Source organism: Mustela putorius, unplaced genomic scaffold, assembly GCF_011764305.1.
Source record: "Mustela putorius furo isolate JIRA1106 unplaced genomic scaffold, ASM1176430v1.1 tig00003942_pilon_pilon_pilon, whole genome shotgun sequence".
Classification (NCBI taxonomy): Eukaryota; Metazoa; Chordata; class Mammalia; order Carnivora; family Mustelidae; genus Mustela; species Mustela putorius.
In genome coordinates, this window is record NW_025422087.1 from 17,085,111 (window position 1) to 17,109,499 (window position 24,389).

General features: G+C 48.6%; 1 protein-coding gene across 2 annotated transcripts in view; it reads left to right on the forward strand.

The window, feature by feature from the left end:
• Window positions 1–24,389, forward strand: part of TNN (tenascin N) — a 58,617-nt gene that overhangs the window by 7,871 nt on the left and 26,357 nt on the right. For both annotated transcript variants that reach the window (XM_013061206.2, XM_013061204.2), the window contains 8 exons: window positions 863–1,237; window positions 1,759–2,022; window positions 5,436–5,621; window positions 6,796–6,885; window positions 15,927–16,190; window positions 19,676–19,939; window positions 20,624–20,887; window positions 24,045–24,308. In XM_013061206.2, the coding sequence (XP_012916660.2) occupies window positions 863–1,237; window positions 1,759–2,022; window positions 5,436–5,621; window positions 6,796–6,885; window positions 15,927–16,190; window positions 19,676–19,939; window positions 20,624–20,887; window positions 24,045–24,308 (1,971 nt within the window). The remainder of the gene's footprint in view (window positions 1–862; window positions 1,238–1,758; window positions 2,023–5,435; window positions 5,622–6,795; window positions 6,886–15,926; window positions 16,191–19,675; window positions 19,940–20,623; window positions 20,888–24,044; window positions 24,309–24,389) is intronic.

Below are 24,389 nucleotides of genomic sequence, written 5' to 3' on the forward strand. Positions count from 1 at the left end.
GATAATTCTATCACCTAGTCCAGTTCTCAGAACTGCAGACACTGTACAGAAGTTTCCTGGCCCGTAGTAGATATTTAGCAAAGCAGATCCAAACCATAACGGGTGGTATGTTGACATCCCTTTCTATGCTGGGGGAAAAGCCACGGTTGAGAACATCTATATACCGGACAGACACCTGGGTCCCAGGGCCACCACCACAGTGATACAGCATGCACGGCAGTGGAGGAAACTCCCTGACAAAAATGTCTAGGAAGGAAAGAGGGTGTTCTGAGAAGCAGGAGCTGGGCTGCTGACCGGCCAGGGCCTCCAACTGCCTCTTGCTGCCTGGGCCTAGAGAGGGGAGCCTGGGGGAATCCCTTTTTCCACTCCTCAGGCCCAGAGTGTGAATGGCCTATTGGGGGAGCTTCTGCAGCCCACTTTTCCAGGCTTCAGTGTGGACTAATTTCCCAAGGAGCCAGCCTTGCTAAGGTCCAGCCTGCTCCCAGGCAGCCTGGATCTCCCCTGCCTGTCCCCCCGGAAGCCTGCCCCTCAGCACAAGCCAGCCCGCTGATGCCCAGGCTGGAGCAGTGCTCGCGCCTTCACGCTTAGGTCCTCAATACTTACCTCCATTTAGAGCAGAGAGAACCAGAACTCACCTGAGCACTTGGATGAGAAGGGAAAGGGATGGGACTTCACGTGGCATCTGGGGAGTGAAAGAACACGTCTGTAGCTGCCGCAGGTTGGAGTCTGGCCCAGGTTGGAAAGGGCAGACCCCTGTCTTAATCCCAGGCCCTGGCCTCCTAGGAAGGAGGTGGCGAGAGGGCCCCGGCCCTCAGCGCACTTGGCCGCCCTAACCCCCAGCCTGCTCTCCTCTCGCCCACAGGTGGGAGCCACGACTGCAGCGGCCATGGAACCTTCTCGCCGGACACCTGCACCTGCCGCTGCGAGCAGGGCTGGGAGGGCGCGGCGTGCGAGCGGCCCGCCTGCCCCGGGGCGTGCAGCGGTCACGGGCACTGCGCCGCCGGCCGCTGCGAGTGCGAGCCGCCCTATGTGGGCGCCGACTGCGCCTACCCCGCCTGCCCCGACGACTGCAGCGGCCACGGCGCGTGCGTGCGCGGGGTCTGCCAGTGCCACGACGACTTCACGGCCGAGGACTGCAGCGAGCGCCGCTGCCCCGGCGACTGCAGCGGCCACGGCTTCTGCGACACGGGCGAGTGTTACTGCGAGGAGGGCTTCAGAGGCCTTGACTGTGCCCAGGGTGAGCCGACCGCGAGGCCCGACTCTCTCCTTTCCCCGCCCCACGCCAGCGGCCTTTAGCCGTCGGGACACCCGGGCCGCGCAGGGAAGTGGCCTCTGGTCCACCTCGGAAGCCCCGGGGTGGGGGTAGGGGGCTTGTAAAACACAGATTGCTGGGTTGGCCGGAGATTCCAATGCAGGGGGCCTGGGGTGGGGCCCGAGGATCTGCATTAATAACCGGTTCCAGCGGCTGTTGGTGCTACTGGTCTGAGAACCATCCTTCTTTTGTGACCTGATGGTGGTGTGTGTGTGTGTGTGTGTGTGTGTGCGCGCGCGCGTCTAGGGCTGATTGAGTGGGCGTCAACTCCCAACCACTTAGCTTCTGGGGAGACGGGTTGGAGGGGGGGGGGCAAGGGTGTGGTGGGTGGTCCAGAGTCGTACCTGCCACCAGAGTTAAGTATATAGTGGGTGCTCGGTGACATTGGTTGTGCCTTTTCGCCCCTGTTTCCTCCCCTCCCCACACCTCTGGTGTTCTGCACACAGTGGTGGCTCCCCAGGGCCTGCAGCTGCTCAGGAGCACGGAGGATTCCCTGCTGGTGAGCTGGGAGCCCTCCAGCGAGGTGGACCACTACCTCCTCAGCTACTACCCTCTGGGGCAGGAGCTCTCTGGGAAGCAGATCCAAGTGCCCAAGGAGCAGCACACCTACGAGATCACTGGTTTGCAGCCTGGAACCAAGTACATAGTTACCCTGCGCAACGTGAAGAAAGAAGTTTCCAGCAGCCCACAGCATCTGCTTGCCACGACAGGTGAGGGATGCCTCAGGTTTCCCAGGGAAGGCCCCATTTTAAATATTTCTCCCATCGTCCCCACAAATACCTAATACTCAGAACATTGCCCTCGTTTGGGGTTGAAAAACATGCCTGCTGCAGTCCTGCTTTCTGGAGAAGAATCTCTCAGCTTTTCTTGCTCCCTTCTCTCAGCTCTGCCAAGGCAGGGATAGAGCCTGCTGGCCTGGGGCCCACGCAGTCTTCTCTGCCCCTGAGCCAAGGAGGCTTTGAGGCCTCAAGGAGGCTTTTAGGCCATTCAGCAAACTTGAGTTGGGATGGGTGAAGTTTACTGAAGCCACCTGTATCAGAGTCATTTTAGCAGGAAAGAGAGAGGGAAAATAGTAATTGAAGACAGTTTAGGGAAGAGGCATGAGTGGATAGGATTTGGCTGGTAGAACACTCTAGATCTAGCATCAGTGGGGGTCCACCCCAATCTGAAGGAGTAGGGATGGAAATTGGTAGTGAGACCCAAAAAGAGCTATAGGAGAGGGCTGTCTGAGGAAGCCATTTGGGTAGGGATGCAGGCCATCTCTCATGGCCTTACCAGAAGGGAGGGAAGGAGATCAGGAACTCTCTATCCTGCCTTCTGAGCTCCTGGTAACTCACTGGTTGAACGTAACAAGAAGCCAGAGGGCAAGGGGATTGACCAACCCAATTCATAGCAGTCATCATCTGGGATACACAGGAGGACAGAAGATGGATTTGGCGGGACAGAGTCTCCAGTGCACCACCAAATACTACCAAAGTGTTTGTAAAGACAAGCCTCATGGCTTACTGTTTAGAGATTCTTGTTTTCTCATGAAAGTTCTTAAAGCAGCTTAGATCTTCAGGAATTTGGAGAAACCCAGTTAATCTGAGTGATTCTGATCCCTTCATTCACTCATCTTATTTTACTGAACATCTACTTTGTACCAGCCACTGTTTTAGATGCTGATAAAAATCAGCTGCCTCTACCTTTCACTAAACTCCTGGGGAAAGTTCTGGGAGACCCAGGTGGTTGGGCTTTTGGGCCCATCGTTTTCTCTGCAGAAGCATCAAGCTGCCTATCCTGTTCGGTGGTGGGGATAGGGATGGCTCCATGTTGGAAAGGGCCGTGAAGGACCTGTCATCCTGGGGGTATAATCTGTGATTGCCTTTGTCGACCCCCTCCGGCCATAGGCCCCTTGGGACACCCCTGGAGTCAAGCAGGTTGGGTTTATTGACTGTTGGTGTGGGACAACACACCACAGGGTCTGTGTATGTCTCAAGAAGGGCATTAGAAAGGACTGGAAAAGGATTGGGGCTTGTGTTGGGTGATTGGGGGGAAGTTGAAGGCAGTAGGGGTTTGCTTTGGCTTGCATGCCTTCGTCAAGGGGAGTAAACTCCATGACTGGTAACTTAGTGAACCTTTTCTAGAAAAAGCCAACTACAGGGAGGCTAAAAACATCATCAGAGAAGAAGGGTAGTCACTCGTATTAGTCAGGGGAGAGAATGTTGGTTTTTTTTGTGGTTTGGACAGTGTTCCTGCTTTTGCCTGTATTCAGCCATGATTACGGAATGGCTTTCTTTTGTCTTCAGCTATCATGACCACACAGTGGCCTTTCTGATGCTGATGTTCTGTGAAATCATTTATGCTCAGTGGGAGTGCACCCAAGCTAACCTGGGAGAACCAGACCAGCTCCCAATGAAGAGCAGAGACAGCTGTTCTGAAAGTCTTAGTAACCCCTCTTGGCTTCTACACTAGGGACTTGTGAAATCTTGCAGCTGTGAAGCTTGTCTTTCTTTCTAATCTGATCCATGTTAAACCCTTTCTGCTTCCTCCTCAGGGAAATCCCAGTCTGAAAGGCACCTATCTCCATAATAATCTTGAATATTTTCATTAAGTCTCTGCTTTTTCGTTTGTGAGCTGTATAGGTCCCTTCTGTGATCCTTGAGTCACTTTTATTACTGACCTCTTGACCTGTTCCTTCAAGGAATTCCTATCTTTGAAGGAAGAAGCTGGAGGCTGGGAGATGGAAGCCAGTAGGTTGGAGGAAATTCTTCAGAGAAAAGGCTCTGTGAGATTCTTGTTCATAGCAGAGTGAATCAGAAACATTCAGACCCAAGGGACCTCAAGAGCACCAAGTTCACCCCCTGCCTGATGCACAAATTCTGTGTCCCATGTCCTTGACAAATTCTCTGTCCCATGTCCTTGACAAGGGAGCACCACCAAGGCAGTGAAAATGGGTATGTGAGCAAGGAAGGGGCAAGGCTGCGAGCTTAGGGGCTTCAAACTTCAGGTCAGGTGACATCCATTGGATATGGCTGTTGAATATGGCCATTGGATACGGCCATTGGAACCCACCGCTCTCAAAGACCCAGTCCCCTCCCCAGCCCAAAAGTTCTTCCCTTGGAACCACATCAGTGATCCATTCCTTTGCATGAATCATTATAATTTCATTTTTTTTTTTTACAAGTGGAAGGGTAAACATTTAGCCATTAATACTTGACTATGAATAAATAAGTACAGTAAGTCCAATAACTCTCCTCTGCAGGCTGGACAGGTTGGGCAGCTGAGGTCACCAGGTCTAAACTCTGGTAGAAGGCACAGCGAAGATACTCAGGAGGACCAAGTTAAAATTCACCTATTTTACAGTTTTCCCTCATGTTAGTCTTTTTTTTTTTTTTTTAAATTTATTTAACAGACAGAAATCACAAGTAGGCAGAGAGGTAGAAAGAGGGAGAGGAGGAAGCAGGCGCCCCGCTGAGCAGAGAGCCTGATGCGGGGTTCAGTCCCAAGACTGTGGGATCATGACCTGAGCCGAAGGCAGAGGCTTTATCCCACTGAGCCACCCAGGTGCCTCCCTCCCCCCACCCCTTATTTTAGTCTTTACAGGAGAATGTGGGAGGCAAAGAGGAGCTGTAACTTGGGAGATGGAGGAAGAGACTGGTTGTATTATCAGTATTATACTCGAGATAAGTTCAAAAGCATTCCCACACTTTACATGGGAGAAGCTGAGCTTCTCCTGGGATTGTCTTTGAGGGCACAGTGCTGCAGCTAAAGGGTGTGTTTCATTCAGAGCGGCCTGACCCCTGGGTCTGGAAGTTTGCATGGCTGGCTAGAGACGTGCGGTCCAGGGCTTGGCCCATGGCGGCTTTGACAGGGAGGGCAGCATGGCATCTGATGGGATGGGGTGGGAGGTAGGAGGCTTTCTCAGAAGATAGTCTGTCCTCCGTGGATAATGTGAGAGCCAACAGTTTATTTGCTATTTTGGTAGTTTTAAGACGCCTGTTAAGGATATGTGTGCTGGGGTGAAGCATGTTCTCAGTGTGTCTGGAAAGACCACTGACCTTACTAGGCCAATGACAGCTCCAGACATGCCTGAGCTCTTCCCTTCACTGCTTTCTCCCACCTTCTCTAACACCTGACCTAGATCTTGCTGCTCTTGGCACTGCATGGGTGACGGATGAGACAGAGAACTCGCTTGATGTGGAGTGGGAGAACCCCCCGACTGAGGTGGACTACTACAAGCTGCAATACGGCCCCCTCACAGGGCAGGAGGTGGCCGAGGTCACTGTGCCCAAGAGCAGTGACCCCAAGAGTCGCTATGACATCACCGGTAAGAGCCAACACTGGGAATGTTGGGATGTTTGCCATGGATGCTGAGGTGGGGACAGTGGGCACAGAAGGTCCTGGGGCCCTAGGAATCCCTTGAACTCTGACTCTGGAAACTCCCAGACAAGTGCCCAGTTGGTTGACCTGCAGAACAGGCTCTAGCATCCCAGAGCTGACTCTGGAATCTCAGAGCAGCTGGCTGACAGAGGACAGCCCAATGTCCTCTTAAAAACCGTGTCTGTGTCTCAGGGTGGATATGTCGGTGTAGACATTCCTTTTGAAAGAACTCTCTGTGTGTGTGTGTGTGTGTGTGTGTGAGAGAGAGAGAGAGAGAGAGAGAGAGAGAGAGAGGGAAAGAGAGACTGGTTTATTTGGCATGGTGCATGGAAGAGTGATGCTGGGTGGCCTGGGTGGGGAGATCCTTGTCCCATTTGACCAAGTCAATCTACTGAGAGCTGAAAATCCGATGGCCGCTAGCGAAACAGGGCCCTGCAGGGCTGGCTCACATTTTGTGACTCCCAAAGCTTGGAGAATTTTCAGGGCTCTCTTTAAGGAATATAATACACAATCATGAATACCTAAAGAACTACCCTTGGAAGTAGCCCATGCAAGGGAGGGGGCCCTGAGCTTACTAGCTCCACGGTTTCGTCCTCCTCTGCTGTCCGCTGTGTGCCCTCCATCTTGAAAGGACATCTTGGGCTTCCCAGTGTCTGCGGAGCGGAGAGCAGCGTGTGTGCCTCCCACATACTGCTCTGTCTGGGCCACCTAGAGCAGTAATTCCAACCACGGCGACAGAGAAACAGACAAGAAAAGGCAATGCAGAGAAGAAAATCATGGGATACGATTAGGCTAATTATTACAATGAGGCAGAAAGAAACTTTTGAGGGAGAAGGATTGTTGGGGGGCAGAAAGCCAGTTGGGCTGTAAATAAAATTGGGAAATCAGTGCTTGGCGGCCCAACAAAGGAGTTCCCTTATGTTCACTTCATCTACTCTGGCCCCCCGCACCCCCTGAAGCGCCTTGATGGTGCCTCGTACTCCTGGCCCCAGCACTCTTTCTCTGCCTTAGATTCCTCTTGGCGTGAGAAGCACCCCTCCTCCCACGAGGGAAATCCTTGGGGAGAGCAGGTTAGGGGCAAGGGTCTGGGGACCCAAACTCACCAAGCTACTTGTTGGCAGGTCTGCAGCCCGGGACAGAATACAAGATCACCGTTGTTCCCATGAAAGGAGAACTGGAGGGCAAGCCGATTCTCCTGAACGGCAGGACAGGTAGGAGCAATGTAGAAGCACTGTGCCCACTTCTCAAGTTCGCTTTCTGATATTTTTTTTGGCTGACTCCTCTCTGGATAAGAACACTGGGATTTGTATGTACTGACTTCGGTTTTGTGGGGCTGGGGAGGGGAAGGGAACTTTTCCTATTTGAAATGTGTCTTACCATTGAAAATCTCCCCCAGGATCTTGGAGTCAAGGGGAAAGACCATTTCGGACACCTTTCTGCTTGTTTTATTAGCTTTTACCCCTGGAATATTTTTACTCAGTATCTTGGACCGAGGCACACAGATCCCTATTACCTAATACAGGTGATCTGTAATTTTTTTTCTCTTTATTCCTGTGTTTTTTTTTTTTTTCCTGATGATCACATGCAAACACTGGTTTAAAATGTCAGAAGATTTTAAAGACTCTCACGTGGGAGCAGTGGTATATTTAACATCTGTGGATTGCGAAAACATCAATAGTGACAGACGTTATAAATCAGTAACATTTGATAATAGATTTGTCATTTCTGAGTCGGAAAAGAATTAGAAATCTCTGTAGTCATATATGCAACCAAAATCCACGTAGCTCTGAGTTTTGAGCCAATGCTTGAGTCCGTGCGGAATGGTGTGTCTCCTGCAATGGCGAAGCTCTTGCCACCCCAAGGTGGGAAGGAACTGGTGAGCTAGACAAGAATGCCACCCGGGGGAGGCTAGTCCTCGAAGCCGACCAAGAAGGGATCTTTGAATTTCGAGACTTTCTTGAAACGCGTTTTAGTTCTTTTTGATTCCCTCTTGGCAGGAGCTGGCCAGGGTGGTGAGACGGTGCAGGAATGGAATTCGCTATTTCGGGTTGCCTAACAGATCGCATATCTGTAGTGTGAAAGCTAGAGTCAGACAGTTGTGAAAGCTAAGCTGTAACTTCATTTAGGAATGAGACAATACAGACTGTGCAGCCTGCCTGAGCAGTGGACGGGTGAAGACTTCGAGTGGGCTGGAAAATGGCAAGGGCTTCCTTGTTAGCTGTGAATTCACTGAGAATGTCCTAGGCATCAGGCATTATGCGAATGAAGGACTTCTCATAATGGATCCCATGTAGTTCTTACCGTAACTGCGTGGTAGGTCCTACTATTATTTCTAAGTCACATATTAAAAAACAACAACACCTGGGAAGTTAAACTCAGGATCGCCTAGCCAAAGAATGACAGAGCTGGGATTTGAACCTAGGATATCCACTTCAGTGATCACAAAACTAAAGTGCCTTCTACTTTTACCTTTTCACCCATTGTTTCTGGCTAATTCTCCTACTGTTTACCTCCTAACTAGAAAAATGTCTTCGATTTCTCGTTGATTTAGGACAGTGAGGAACCCCTGTATCTTGGCCTCAGTGGTTGTGAACATCTGGGCTGTTGTTCTCTTTACTCCTCCTTTTTCCAGTGGAAAACCTTCTTGCTGTTGGACTTTTCTTGGAGTTTCTTTTCTTTTCTTTTCTTTTCTTTCTTTCTTTTTTTATTAAAGTAGACTCCATACCCAGCATGAAGCCCAACACAGGGTTTGAACTCACAACCCTGAGATCAAGACCTGAGCTGAGATCAAGAGTCGGATGTTTAACCAACTGAGCCACCCACGTGTCCCTGTTGCTGGGGTTTCTTAACACAAAAGGCTCATGTCTGCATTATGGGTTCCTTCCTGTTCCACCAGCCTAGGAAACCCTCCACAGTTACCTCTAGCAATCCATTAATTCAGTCGGGAATTCAGTTAATTCAAGCTATCAATTAATTCAACAAAAATAAATTGCAGAGTCCTGCTAGGCACTAGAGACATGGTCCCTCTAGATTCTTCCAAAGATGAAAAGTCCCGGTCCTCGCCTTTCAGGGGCTCATAGCAATAAGATCACTCATCCTTCCAGGCTCAGCTCCAACCTTAGCCTCTCCACTGAAGCCATGTGGGACCACATTAAATAGCAACTGTTTTTGCCTCTGAGTTTTTAGAGCATTTAATCACACATGGCCTTGAATTGCTAGTTAACCTTTCAAGTATGTTATCCCAACTAGAATGTGAGCACTCAAGGAGTGTTTTTATTGTCAATTACATTCTCGAAGCAGGATGGGATATTTTATTGGATAGCAAATAAATTTGTGTCATGTGTCCAATGAACATAAAAAAAAAAAAGACACAATCATTTCTGAGGTCAGGAAAGGTCAGGAAACACTTTCAAACCTGGCTAGACTGTTCATTCCTTTAACGGGGGAAAAAAAAAAGAATCTCTCTTTTCTCCAAATATTTTGCATTGCCTGAGATGGAAAAAGACACCATAATCTAAGAACAGCATAACCATGTGCAGGAAAGAAAGGACACAGTTCAGTTATTTTCCATTGAACAAGTCACTCAGGGAACTAATCCTCAAAAGGGAAGGGGTCAATTGAAAATCCTCACCCTGTTAAGGCCCTCAGAGGGCACGGAAGCATCTTCTGGAAAGGCAAGGCTTCCGAAACAGGTCAGCTTCAGAGTAGCAAGCATCAACCAGCCCATCGTCTTCAGGGGGAATGACCTTGAACTTCACCGCCAGACACTCCCAGCCATCCCACCTCCAACGACAGGAAGGGCAGGCAACTAAGAGGTGATGCTACCCGTGATGCTACCCCTTTGTCCTCAGTTTCTCCATCTGTAAAAGGAGAGGTTGGACTAAACGAGCTTAAAGTCCCTCTTTTTTTTTTTTTACATTATTGTTAGTGCTTTCTTAACTTCCATGATTCATGCTTTTCTGTGGTGAGTCCGGAACAAAGGACTGCTTGCTTTGTTAGAATCCCACCAGCTCCCATGCACAGCGGAACATCCTTGCATACTCACGTGTTAACAATTTTCATAGAACGTTTCTTTTGACGGTGCTGTGAAATAGCAATTTTGCCTCTCTCTGGATCTTTTCCACTTTTTACCACCTTCTAGACACACTGCTGCATTTGAAGTGGTCCAGGCCCTAAAACTTTCCCTCTTCAGCTCCTTCATATTGCAAGATGAACCTGTCAACATCCAGAGTTCCTGCCTCATACACAGTCACCCACGTGCTCCCAGTGGCTGAAAAAACAACCATGATCTTCATCAATTGAGTACCCGCTGTTTTTCTAGGTGCTTAGGGCTCCATACACATTATCTTCGGTCCTTACAATAGCATTCCACACATTATTATTCCCATTTTACATGGGAAAAGTGGAAGCCCACAAAGTTTAGGAGAGTCAGGGTGAACCAGTGAATAGCATTTGTATGTGTTTGCTTGAGGTCAGATCACAAGCTTTCCAGAAGCAAAGCTAGAGGAGAGCAGGAAGAGAGGTTGATCTCTGAACACATTTTCTACCAATAAGGCCTTCAGGATAATTTTATTGCCACAGTGAAAGCAATGGGGGAAGAGGCTGAGAAAGCAAGGTGATGGGACACATGGCTACTGCAGTCCAAAGGAAGGCCTCACTTTCCAGAAACTCACTTTCAAAATAGGGGCATAAAGCCCTATCCCCTGTCTTTGCCCCCAAGCCCGTATCCCTGTAGATTTTAGATCCTGGCTGTGCCATTTTCCACTACGCCAACTGGGTGATTCAGAAGTAGCCACTGGGAATGGAGAAAGCTATTCTGAAGACCTGTGGCCATGGGCTAGAGCAGGGACATGCGAGGCTGGTGTTCCAGCACAGACTGAGGACAGCCGTGCCCTCCCCAGCCTAGTGGCAAATCTCATTAAAAAGGGGACTAGACTTTCCCGGTGTGCCTAGAGCTCTCCATTAGTCTCCTCTGTCCGCTCAGTTTTGTCAATTAGATCTTCTGAACAGGGGATGCCCTTTATTCTAACACATGCCGTGTAAAGGTCTACCTCCCAAGTCTTGTCTTATGCATTTCTGACCTTCCATGGCCCTGACAAAGGTCTCATCAGGGCAGCCTAGGGTCCAGCAGGTGGGAAGGAAGTTGAGACCTGGGAAGGAGAGCCTGTCTCCTCATCAAGGTTCCCACTGTGACTCATCTGTGATTCAGCCGTCTGTCTGCAGCTACTGGGAGGCTTTGTTCCATGGAAAAACTGTTTCTGATCCCCACATCCCTTCTTGGCAGACAGGAAGGATTTGGCCCGCTCAGCTGGCTTCTTCCAGCCATGTGGCCCACCATCAGGGTCCCATCACTGAGGCTGTCCTCTGGCTTCTGCATCTCAGTGTCTGGTTCCCATCCTTAGGGAACAGTTCCATGAGGACTCTCCTTTTGGCTCAGGGTGTCCCTGTTAAGAGATTGAAAGAAAGGACAGAGTCCTGAGTTCCAGGCTGGCCGGGACTCTAACTGGCTTTATGACCTTGAAGAAGTCAAGGTCATGGATGTCCTCTCTGGGCTGGGTCTCTGGAACCCTGGCATGGGAGGATTCTTATTCTTATCCCTCTTATTCTCCATCGCCAAGATGCCTTTCCTGGCCCTCCATTCCTCGAGTGCTCTGGGACTATTGAGGGAACAGGGTGTATCAGGGCTGGTTATGCTCACTTGGGTACAGTGGCTCTCGAGAGGGCCGCACACACAGGTCCCTGACCCCGCAAGGCAGAGGTCTGTGCTGTGGGTCCCGCAGCTATGGTACTGAGCACTGCTCTGGGCCAGGGAGGGCTAGTGGGGGGCACTCCTGGGACCATGGGGGTGTACAGCTACAGGTCCTTTTGGAGACTATGAGGACCAGGGACTTTAAGAGGCAGGATGTAGGGTGTTCTTGTCCTCTTTGTCCCCGTCCTCACTTCCCATTCTAAATGTCCCCGTTCCCAAGTCAGCTCTGGTTTCCCAGATTCACATGTTACCTTTGGAGGCTCTCTTCATTCTCTCCCTGTCCTGTGCGGAATCATGCTTTGCATAGAAAGGGGAACAGGGTGGGAAAGGAGTTCTCTCTCTCATGCACCCTGTCCCCCGAGCATCCTCTGAGAGCTTGCTTGAACCTCCAGAGGCCTGCGATGTAGCCCTGTTGTTTGTGGCACCGCCTGCTCAGCCCAGTGGCTCTCCCCAAAGCCCGAGTGTAAGACTATTTCCCTGTTCCAGCTGTCACTGTGAGCTTCGGTCCCCGGCTGCAGCTGGATTCGGATTGCAGGAACCTTTCAGATCACACTTGATTTTATTTATGGATTGTTCTTATTTCTGTAAGAAAAGGCTGGTGTTAGTGCTGCATGGGACATAGAAAGTGGAGATGCCTTCCACTTCCACAGTCGTCCACAGAGAGGAACGGTTCACATATTGGCACTTTAGGCGTCCAGTTGCAAATTCTTGGTCCCATTCTCCCCACCTTCTTCTTCAACCCCCCCCCCCCCCCCCGCAAGCCCTCCATCTCTGTAAAGGGTCAGCCCCGTCTGCAAATCGCTCAGGCCTCAAAATAACGTGGAATGATGGAAAGATGGATTTGTGTCCCACATCAGTAACGTCAGCAGATTCTGACAAGTGTATGTTTGAAATCTCTCCGATCCAAACTTTCTCATGGCTTTCATCCCTGACACATTGGTCCACATTCCTGTTTTCTCCTGCTGTTGGGGTGGCCTCCCAGGTGACTTCTACTGTCAACCCACTAGACCCCTACTCTATCCGGCAGCCAGAGGGATCCTTTGATAATGCAGGTCAGATCATGCCATTCTTTTGTGCGAACCCCCCAGAAGTTTCTTATCTCATTCAATGCAAAAGCCACAGTCTTTGAAGGCTGTCCACAGTCCACTCAGCCCTCACCTTCCAGGCCTGCCCTGCAGCCACTCAGCCCCATCACTGACTCTGTCCAGATGTTCTGACCTCTTGCTGTTCCCTTTATGTGCGGAGTAGGGCCTTTGCACCTGCTGCTCCTTTTGCCTAGAATGAGGTTCCTAGCCCACTGCCTCACTTCATCTCAGTCTCTGTTCAGATGTTCCCTTCCCAGCAAGCCAGCTCTTTCCTGACCTCCTTATCTAAACTCACAGATATCTTTTGTTCAACATTTCTATTCCTATATCTTGCCTTATTGGGCTTCCTAATACCATCACCGCTTGTTTATCGTCCATCTCCTTCAGGAAAATGTAAATCCCATAGGAGGGAGTCTTTATTCTGTTCATTGCTTATACAGTCGATCCTTAAACAACATGGATTGGAACGGCCGGGTCCCCACTTGTGTGCAGATTGTTTTCAATAAATATATGGGAAATTTTTTTGAGATTTGTGACAATTGGGAAAAACCCCCAGACAAACCAAGTAGTCTAGAAATCCTGAGAAAACTAAGAAAAAGGAGGTATTATTGTAAGAATACAGTCTACGGCACATCTAACATACAAGATATGTGTCACTCGAATATTGTCAGTGAGGCTTCTGGTCAGTGTTTGGTTATGAGTCACATTTTTAGTGAGTCAGAAGTTACAGGTGGCTTTTGGACTGAGCAGAAGAATTGAGGGACTTAATTCCTGCATTGTTCAGGGGTCAGCTCTATTGGTATCCTAGGGCTGCTGTAGCAAAGGAGCAAAAACTGGGTGGTTTAAAACAATAGAAATTTATTGTCTCCCAGTTGTGGAAGCTGGAGGTCTGAAATCGAGGTGTCTGCAGGGGCATGTGGTCTGACAGTTTTAGGGGAAAATCATTCCTCTCCTCTTCTAGCTTTTGCTGTTTGTTGGCAGTCCTTGGCCTTCCTTGCCCTATAGATGCAGTGTTCCTGCCACATGGCTGGCTTCTCTCCGCGTCCTCATATCGTCTTCCCTGTGTGTATGCGTCTGGCTCTGTGTCCGAACTCCCTCTTCTTACAGGACACCTGGCATATTGGATTAGACTTACTCTAATGACCTCATTTTATTATTATTATTTTTTAAGATTTTATTTATTTATTTGACAGAGATCACAAGTAGGCAGAGAAGCAGGCAGAGAGAGAGGAGGAAGCAGGCTCCCTGCTGAGCAGAGAGCCCAATGTGGGGCTCGATCCCAGGACCCTGGGATCATGACCTGAGCCAAAGGCAGAGGCTTTAACCCACTGAGCCACCCAGGCACCACCCCCCTTTTTAAAAGCAGGTTTCTTTCTTTCTTTCTTTCTTTTTTTTTTTTGGACAGACAGAGATCACAAGTAGAGAGGCAGGCAGAGAGAGAGAAGTGGGGAAAGCAGGCTCCCCGCTGAGCAGACAGCCTGATGCAGGGCTCAATCCCAGGACCCTGAGATCATGACCTGAGCTGAAGGCAGAGGCTTAACCCACTGAGCCACCCAGGTGCCCCTAATGACCATATTTTAAACTGCTCATCTCTAGAAAGAACTTATTTCCAAATAAGGTCACATTTTGACAGATTTTTAAATTAATTATTTATTTATTTATTTGCCGGGTAGGGAGGGGAACACACTTTAATTTATAACTGATTTAAATTGAATTCCCAGCTTCAACTAGGCATTTGAGGAATGTGTGTAGAATGTGTAAGTGACTTCATTTACTAGCCGAGTGACCTTGGGCTAGTCATCTAACCTTTCTGAGCCTGGTAGACAGTTAGTGCCTAAAACTTATCACTATTATTAATTTTCCAAACTAGTACATGGGGCATCTGATAATGCCTTGAGTTATTACTATGAGGTTTGATAAAGTGATGTGTGGAAAGCACCTTGCATTTAGTATATGCTCAGTCAGTGACAGCTGATTTATTAAACAAGATATTCATTGCCTCTAGTGATGGAACTTGCACACAAGTAAGACACTGCCATTGTGCTTGAGGAAGGTAATTCTAGTCAACGTGAAAAAAGTTGTAACTTCTCTGCTGGGGAATTCTGAGCCAGGAGAACTAGAGTGGGATGGGAGGAAACAAAACTGCTTGAATTTCTGGGAGTAAGAAGCTGTTTTGTGTGTCTTTACTCAAACGGATACAGCTCTGCATGTGGGCAGGGTTCTTGGGGCACACCTCACCTTTGTTCTGTGAGGGAGCTTTATCTGTGACCTTGATGGCCGCTTCTCTCAGCTGACTTACTTATTAGGTTTGTAAATGATAAGCCAGAAAGGAAAATCAGCATGTTAAGTGAAAGACTAAATTATGAATGAAGTCGGCAAGATAAACTATAACAAGAATAAATATTGGGTTCGGGAAATGTATTTTATATGCAGAAAGGGGCTGAGGAGGCTGAACATGAGGATTCTCAACCTTTGATATCATCAGAATCACCTGCTGAGTTTTGCATATTTGTTTCTTTTTCGGCAGAGATGCCAGCACATAGCTGAGACCTTCTAAAATGAACTCTCTGGAGTTGGTACTTAGTAGGTACCCAGTGTTGACAAAAGTCGAGAACCCCTGGGTTAGCAGGGGCACGTGTGAAAAAGCATAGGGATTTCCCGAGGCTGTGGGCTGAGGATAGGTTGTTGAGGAGTGAGGTGTTCAGGACACAGAGGACATGCTGTTCTGGGTCGGTCCTTCTAGAACATCAATTTTGTATAGCCAGGGATTTCTGCTCATTGTCTTCATTGGTGACTCCTGAGTGCCCTTACATTCCCTGGCGTGGAATGGATGCTCAGTGAATTGTTGAACGATTGGACTGAGTTTTGGGGCTTTTTCCCTGATAAGGGAACGAAAGAGGCCAGTCTCGATAGGCCAGGTCTAGAAACTGTAATTTGGAAGTTTGATATGATATGATACGGTATGGTATGGCATGATATGGTATACCGCTGTAAAAGCTAGTAACATACAAATGCATACAATGAAGCGGTGCAAGTGTTTTGATAAGAGGAGAATTAGGAGGGAGAGTGGTAACTATTCTTGAATACCTGCTGGAGGGTCTCCCAGAAGAGCATGAGGTGTGTTCCGTGTACCTCTGGAAGGAGTTCCACTTCTGGTGGCTACATTTGTGGGAACTGATGTGTAATGTGCTCAGTGATCTCAAAATGGAAGGGACTGTTGGTTCCTCAGGGAACCCTTTCTCAGTGGGGGGGTTCAAGCCGAGGCCAGTTGTCCAGCTGTCACAGAGGACAGAGAGACGTTCTTACAGTGTGTGGACTATAGAACTAGGTCACCCGGATGAACTAGAGCTTGAAGCCACCATGACCTTGACCAACCACATGTCTTTCTCTAATTTTTCTTTCTCATATTTTCATGAAGAAATTGATAGCCCAACCAATGTGGTCACTGATCGGGTGACAGAAGACACAGCGGTGGTCTCCTGGGTCCCCGTCCAGGCTGTCATAGATAAGTACGTGGTACGCTATACTTCTGCCGATGGGGACACGAAGGACACGGCCATCCCGAGGGAGCAAAGCAGCACCATTCTGACAGGCTTGAAGCCAGGAGAGGCGTACAAAGTCTACGTGTGGGCTGAGAGAGGCAACCAGGAGAGCAAGAAGGCCGACACAAATGCCCTCACAGGTAACAGAGGGACGGGAGCCTAAAGAGGTTTCCTCATGGCGGGGAGAAGGCTGATTCGTGACTCAGGAGGCCATGTCCCCCTGACATTATCTCTTTTGCTTACAGGGATGGGGAAGGGGGTTGCAAAAGCATTTTAAAATTTCACAATTATGATGATTTTTCCCATTTCATCCTCGAACAAGAGAAACCAGCCTTTTTATTTTACATAACAGGTCATGCTTATTTGGGTTAGAATTCCATGTGCAACTCTCTCAGTGCAGAGTAACACTTCCTAATTTTCATTTTTTGGATGTTAAAACTCAGAACATTTGGCTGACAGTGAATTTGAATGCTTATCTCTGTTTGCAGAGGCCATACAGGCATTTGCTTATGATCTGGAACTCTCTGTCAGACCATGGAAATGGTTTGCATCCTGAGTCAACAGTCACCAAATGTACTGATTCTGCCTTGAAGCTTCCAGAAACCAGAAGGGTCCGTCCCCAGACCTCACCTAGCTGTCCCACTCAACTTGGGCTTATAGATATCTTGAGGCGGCAGTGGGGGACACGTCCCAGACGTTTCTGCTTAAAGCCTCCTTTGCTCCTGTCTCTGAATTCAGAGCACTCTCATCCTGGAGGCCGCTTGAGGTTCTGGACATTTGACAGGAAATCATAGAAAAGGAGTAACTTATCAACTGGGCTCTGTTCCAGACAATCAGTTAGTATAGAGACACTCAGAGAAGCCGATAATTCGTAAGGAATGTGGTCTCAGAAGCTTGACTGTCCACATTTTAATCCCAGCTCTGCCATTTGCTAGTTGAGTGGCTTTGGGCAAGTCCCTTCACCTCTGTTTCTCAGATTCTTGTCTATAAAAGAGGGCACGTTGGTTTTTACCTCATAAGGTTATTGGGAGGGTTCCATGAGTTAATTAAAGGAAGCGTCATGTGAGTGACAGTAGTGATTATTTCTTACGAGTCCTCTCTGTCAGCTCTGGCTGTTCTAACGGAATACCACAGACCAGGGGCTTTGGCCATAGCAATTTAGTTCCCACAATTCTGGAGGCCAGAAAGCCCTATGATCAGGGTGCTGGCTGATTCGGTTCCTGGTGAGAGCCCTCTTGTTGGCTTTTAGGTGGCCATCTTCTTCCTGTACTGTTACGTGGTGGAAAGAAGCTCAGGTCTCTTCCTATCAGGCATTGATGCCATCATGGAGAGACTTACCCTCATGACCTCATCAAACCTAATTATCTCCCATGTCTCACCTCCAAACACCAGAAAATTGGGAGTTAGGGCTTCAACATAGGAGTTGGGGGGCACACAGTCATTCAGTGCATAGCAAATGTTAATCAGCATTCAGTCCTCAAAGCATTTGGTGGCATGGAGCCTCCTGGGCCGGGGTAGGCCTTATCTTCTCCAGGGGAAGGAGAAGCTGCTGGTAAGGATGGTGAGGCCTAGGTAGGTTTAAAGGCAGGGTCAGCCCTTTCTGTGAGTGGCCAGAGAGGCCATATTTTCAGTTCTGCCATCAAGATGCGAAAACAGCCACAAATAATATGTAAATGAACCTGTAAGACTGTGTTCAGTAAAACTTCCTAAGAGAAGGCTGTGGGTCAGATTTGGCCCATGGGTTGTAGATGGCCACCTCCTGGTTTCTGTTACAAAGGCTTTCCCTTTGGTAGGATTTTGAGTGTTGTGAAAAGGAAGGGTCAGTCTTCTTAAGATGGTAGAAGTTTGAATGGAGAAGAAGCTTCCCCTCTCTCGTGGGGGTGGTGTCAGCTAGCACCCCAGATAATGGGGAGCCCCTGGGATGGGGCATTGCTGGCACTGTCGGGCACAGAGTCGGGCTCTTGGGGTGCAGATATGAAAGACCCAGTTCACGCTCATGGCATTCACAGCCATCCAGGTAGAGAAGACAAGCAGAAAAGATAAAGAGCCACGAGTTCTGTCTTTCTAGAGCCCACAAACATCCCTGGAGCTATGGGAACCAGGAAAAAGGGTACTTAGCAGAGACTGGGATGGGAGAGGGGGTCATGGCTGGCTGGAGGAGGCAGAGACACCTGAGCAGAGTCTAGGTAGATGGACGGGCGTCAGCAGTGGAGCAGCATACGCAAAGGCTTAGAGTATAAGAATAGGACAGGGTTTGTTTTTTTCTCTTCTCTTAATATGGAATTACCTTAATAATCATTAAGTGGTGTTGACGGTGGCCAGGTCCATGAGGGTGGAGTAGTGAAGGATGAGAAACCAGAGCGAAACTCCTCCCTGTCCCCTATCCCTAGCACTTTCCGAACTCTGCTCCCCGAGGTGAGCTGCCTCCCTTGGGTGTGCCTCCCCCGACACCCCCCGCCCCTGCGACCTGGCTGTGCACACCCAGCGATGGTGCATAGGCTGGAAATGTGGTTGCTGTCACGGAGAGCTCAGCCATGTGAGGAGGTGGCTCTTTTTAATACTATTTTTTTTTTATTTTTTAAAAGATTGTTATTTATTTCTTTGACAGAGTCAGCGAGACAGAGAATACAAGCAGGGGGAGTAGCAGAGGGAGAAGCAGGCTCCTGGGTGAGCAGGGAGCCCCAAGGGGTGCTCCATATCCAGGCCCCTGGGATTATGACCTGAGCTGAAGGCAGATACTTAACTGTTCAACAGAGCCACCCAAGTGCCCCTGAGGCGGTGGTTTTTGAAACAGGACTATAAAGGCATACTAATCACCCACTTCTGCTTGGATTTCCACCTCCAGGGGTTCACATTTTAAGGAGAAAGGGGTATTTCAGGCCTCAATGGCACTTGCAATAACAAAGAGCCTATATTTAAGCATTTACCATGTGAATAGCTCACTTGTGATTTGCCATAAGCTGTGAAGTACATACTGCTCTTTCCTCCTTCCTGGAGGTGAGGGGACCCAGAGGTAAGGTTTATAGTCTGCTGAGGTTAGCAGCTAGGAAACACTGGAGCCCGGATTCCAACCCAGTTTAACTGCATAGAAGCCCAGACAGATTCTGCAAGTAGGATTATTTTTATCCTCCCAGACCTCAAATCCCATCAATTTAAGTCTTCTGGTTCTCTGGCCTCAGACATAATGTTTTATGTGGAAAGAACTGACAGCTCCTACTTCCAGGATATTTTTCTTCCCAAAGAAAATATTAGAGCTGATGCAGAGATTTGCTGAAATATAATTGCTTTAGGGTAGAAGGAGTCAGGAACTGAAAGAGTGTATTATAAAAATCCAGGGTAAAGGAGAAATTTGTATATGAAGACCATTTTTTTTTTTAATCCAAAGGCTACTTATGGGTAGAGTTTATAGAGCTGAGACTATTTTGGCTTTGTCTGAAAACGCCACATTTCATTAAGTGCTATTGGAATTTCAGACCACTTGCTTAATTAAACCCTTAAGTTATCCCAATCACTGGCATAGAACAGACTCTGAAATTTGTCGAGATCATCATTTTGTCGGTGTATATGTTGGCCTCATAGGAACTAGAGAGTTGGTAAATTCTACATTCTTTCGTCTCTCTTCAAGAAATTGACAGCCCCACAAATCTGGCCACCGACCGGGTGACAGAGGACACAGCCACCATCTCCTGGGACCCAGTGCAAGCCCTCATTGACAAGTATATGGTGCGCTACACCTCGGCCGATGGTGACACCAGGGAGGTGGCTGTGGGGAAGGAGCAGAGCAGCACTGTCCTGACGGGTCTGAGGCCGGGTGTGGAGTACACGGTCCAGGTGTGGGCCCAGAAGGGGGACCGGGAGAGCAAGAAGGCTGACACCAAGGCCCCAACAGGTAACAAGAGAAAGGTGGTCAATCGCAGTTGAATTTTGAGCCTGTGGATGTGAGTGTGCATAGTACCAAAGAAAGATGTGCCCTGAGATGAGGGACTTTGCAAAGAGAGTCCTAGAGATCAAAAAGGACAGCGAGCTCGCGTGGTGATCTCAGTGCGCTGAGAGCTGGTAGCCATCAGTCTGCCTGGTAGTGATCTGCTCACGGAGCCACTAAACCCACTGAAGGGAGAGGCGAAGTTGCGTGGTGGCCCTGTGCTCAGCAGACTCAGCAAAGATGTTATAGGCCTTGACCACTGTAGGGCATGTGATAATGTTTTTAGAGTGACTGGCTCTGAAGTAGCCCTTGAGAAAACGATACATTGGGTTCCCTGAACATCATGGCAGATGTTTAATTGTGGTTTTGATGTGCCATCGTGTTGCTAAGAAGATGTCATTCCTTCCACATTTTGGGGAGTGGAAAGCCAAGAGAAAATATGTGAAGTTTGCAATGCATAGTCTTCTGAAATTAGGAGCCAGGGGTTACTTTCTCCCTTGACTCTCAGCCGACTCCGGATGGGGATACCGTTGCCTCGTGGGAAGAGAGTCCTAGAAGATGAAAATGGCAGTGATGGGCTATGGGTATCTCTTCCATGGCTTCCAAGCTTAGGCTTTTCCAATATATATATATATATATTTTATTTTTAAGAAATTGACAGCCCCCAAAACCTGATGACTGACCGGGTGACAGAGGACACGGCCACCATCTCCTGGGACCCAGTGCGAGCTGTCATCGACAAGTATATGGTGCGCTACACTTCTGCCGATGGGGATACCCGTGAGGTGGCTGTGGGGAAGGAGCAGAGCAGCACCATCCTGACAGGTCTGAAGCCGGGTGTGGAGTACACGGTCCAGGTGTGGGCCCAGAAGGGGGACCGGGAGAGCAAGAAGGCCGACACCACGGCCCCCACAGGTAAGGGAGCATACATCATCACTGTGTCACTGCCGAACTCATCGTCTGTGTCAGTTGGTTTTCCTTCTGTGACTTTGGCAGAAAGTGAGGTTCTGGTGTCTTTACAGAGTCCACATGTACCCCTTACTTCGATTTCATGGTTTCTCTTAGAATGTGTAGCTCATGGGGTGCCTGGGTGGCTCAATGGGTTAAGCCTCTGCCTTTGGCTCAGGTCATGATCTCAGGGTCCTGGGATCCAGCCCGGCATTGGGCTCTCTGCTCAGCAGGGAGCCTGCTTCCCCCTTCTCTCTCTGCCTGCCTCTCTGCCTACTTGTGATCTCTCTCTCTCTGTTAAATAAATAAATAAAATCTTAAAAAAAAAAAAAAGAATGCATAGCTCATCTTCTCTTCAAATTTTGGTCTTTAAAGACTGATATGATTACTCATAGTTCTTTGTTCTCTGCTTGTGCATCTTCTGTGCTCTGAACACAGTGAATGCTTTCCTGAAAAGGAATAAATACGATGGAAAGCCCACGTGCCCGTGCTGTGGAGGGAGACTGATTGTGAGCCCGAGCCTGCTTTGTTTTCCCTCCTTACTTATTGAAACTCTTTCTGTGGCACTTGTTCTCCGTTTCTGCCTTTGGATGAGTGTTTTAGGCAAAAATAATAACCATGTTTTATTGGCTAAACATAAGCAAATATCCGATCACTTTTAGTTCCCATCATGTATCATTTTAGTAATTATCCATACTTCAATTATTTATTTTTTTAATTTTAATTTTTTAAAAAATTTATCTATTTATTTGACAGAGAGAGACACAGCAAGAGAGGGAACACAGCAGAGGGAGTGGGAGAGGGAGAAACAGGCCTCCTGCTAAGCAGGGAGCCCAATGCGGGGCTTGCCAGGACCCTGGGACTGTGACCTGAGCCGAAGGCAGACGCTTAATGACTGAGCCACCCAGACGCCCCCCATACTTCATTTAAATTTAAATATTCTTCCCACCATCTGCTTGGGCCATTGGCAAGCTAGCTGCCTGCCCTGGGAAGGGGGTGCTCTCAGCTTCTCTTGTATTTCCCTTCTGCTACTTCAGGCCCCCCTTCCAGCACACTAACTGTGATTTCTGACCCATGTATGTTTGGCACAGCTTGGAGAGAGATCAGGGCTCAGGAGGAGGAGAGGTAAGTTGTCTTACTTGACTATGATGGTCACGGTTGCCCCGGGCCTGTCATGGGGCCTGATGAGTGTTAAAGCTAACGTTTTCCCTCATGGAGCACTTCTGCGTGTTCTTTAGCTGCCCTCCTCCACTCCAGTGTTTGGTCCTAGTGATCCTGTCTGCAGATGCGTCTCTCCTGCCAGTCACCTGCTCCCTTTCTTCCACCTGCACACATGGGGGTGCACTCCAGTGCCTTTCGGGGGGGGCAGTGTCACCTTCTCCATCTGCCTGAGCCTCTTGGACAGCTTCTAAAACCATCCCCGATGGGCCCTTCTTTCCTTGGCTCACGTCAGGTCCACGGGGAACGTGCATCACCCTTTTCCCATTCACCTGGATGTACCACCCTTTTGCAACAGCTTTCCATCACTCTGCGCCAGAGCAAACAGCCATTCTCTCTCCTCTTAGATATTTTAGGCCCATGTCAGACACCAGCCCATGGTGTTCCCCAAGCTGTGGGCAGACTTTCTCAACCTGGACACTGCTGAAATTTTTGGCTCGATAATTCTTTGTTGCTGGGGTCCGTCTTGTCCTCCGTAGGCTGCCTCTACCCATTAGACACCAGGAGCCTCCCATCCCAAACTGAACTGTGACCAAGTCAGTCTCAAGACCTTGCCGGTGGTTCCTGGTTGAGAATATTTGCTCTAGGACATGCATTACCAGCTCTGTAAGGAATCCCATTGCAAATGGTTATTCGAGGTTTGGGTCTCACCCATGAAGCTCACAGTTTAATTCCACCCAAAGAAGTCCACTCTCAAAGTCCCATCTCTTTGGCCTCTCCAACCTCTCTCTCTTTTTTTAAGATTTTAATTATTTATCGGCTGGGGGGAGCGAACACAAGCAGGGGGAGTGGCAGGCAGAGGGAGAAACAGAGTCCCCAGTAAGCAAGGAGTCCAATGTGGGACTCCATCCCAGGACCTCGGTATCATGACCTGTGTCAAAGGGAGATGCTAAACCAATTGAGCCACCCAGGCGTCCCTCCAACTTCTTTCATAGTCTGGAGATGGTTGGTCAGCCATGGGTCACAAGACTGTTTGTTGGTCCTGCCATGTCAGTGGGCTGTCAGGTTGGAATGTAGATTCCACTTTTCTTGGGGTCACATCCCAAGCCAGGGTAAGAGACCTGCTTGATTATACCACTGCACATCTGTGACAGGACCTATCTAGAAGCAAGGACTTTAGGGAAATTACTTTTGCAATGAACTTTCAGAACAAAGACATGCTGTTATTTTCTTGGTGACTCCATTTTTGAATACCTTCTTGTGTACATGGTGTGGGGTAGCATAATCTTTTTCATTCATAAACTATCAACAAGGTGAGATCATTAATAATAGCTAATGGTCAGTGGGCATCTAGTCTGCACCAAGAATTGTCGTAAAGGGCAGATTATTATTACCTCATTTAATACAACAAGTCTCCAGGATACACACTAACATTATCTTGCTCTGCCTTTTTTTCCTATAGACACTAATATTCAATATTTTCAAATCCTCCTTTTACATGATATTTTTCATCTTGGTTTTCAGAGCCATCCAGCAAGATATGTACAATGCTATAATCGTATTTTATAAATGTAGAGAAGTGAGGTGACTTATCCAGGGTCATGAAACAAATTAGTAATTTATGAAATTAGATGTATGTATGGAACATTAATGCTCAAAGGAACTTTAAAGTCTATCCAACCTCAACCCCAGATTTATAGGATAAGGCTGAGGCCCAGCCAGAGGCAGCTGGGATGTGCAGGGTCATAGATTTTCTGACTCTGGATCTGGTGCTCATTCTACTGTCTTGTGCTGCCTCCTTGAGGATCCAAGAATCCAACCATGGAGAGAAGGTCAATGTCCATGAAACAACTGAAAACTAACATAGGAGATGGGAAAAACATAAGAACAGGAAACTGCCTCCCTGCAAGGAACATGGTCTCACTCTTTGGTGCTTGTTAATAGTTCACTTTAACTTTCCTTTCAGACATCGACAGCCCAAAAAACCTGGTGACTGACCGGGTGACAGAGAACACAGCCACCATTTCCTGGGACCCGGTGCAGGCTGTCATCGACAAGTATATGGTGCGCTACACCTCGGCTGATGGAAACACCAGGGAGGTGTCTGTGGGGAAGGAGCAGAGCAGCACCATCCTGATGGGTCTGAGGCCGGGTGTGGAGTACACGGTCCAGGTGTGGGCTCAGAAGGGGGCTCAGAAGAGCAAGAAGGCTGACACCAAGGCCCCAACAGGTAACTGAGCATTGTTCTTTGAGAATGTAAAGCTTAAGCCTATGGATGGTCAAGTTTTGTGTTCTTGCTTTGACACCAACA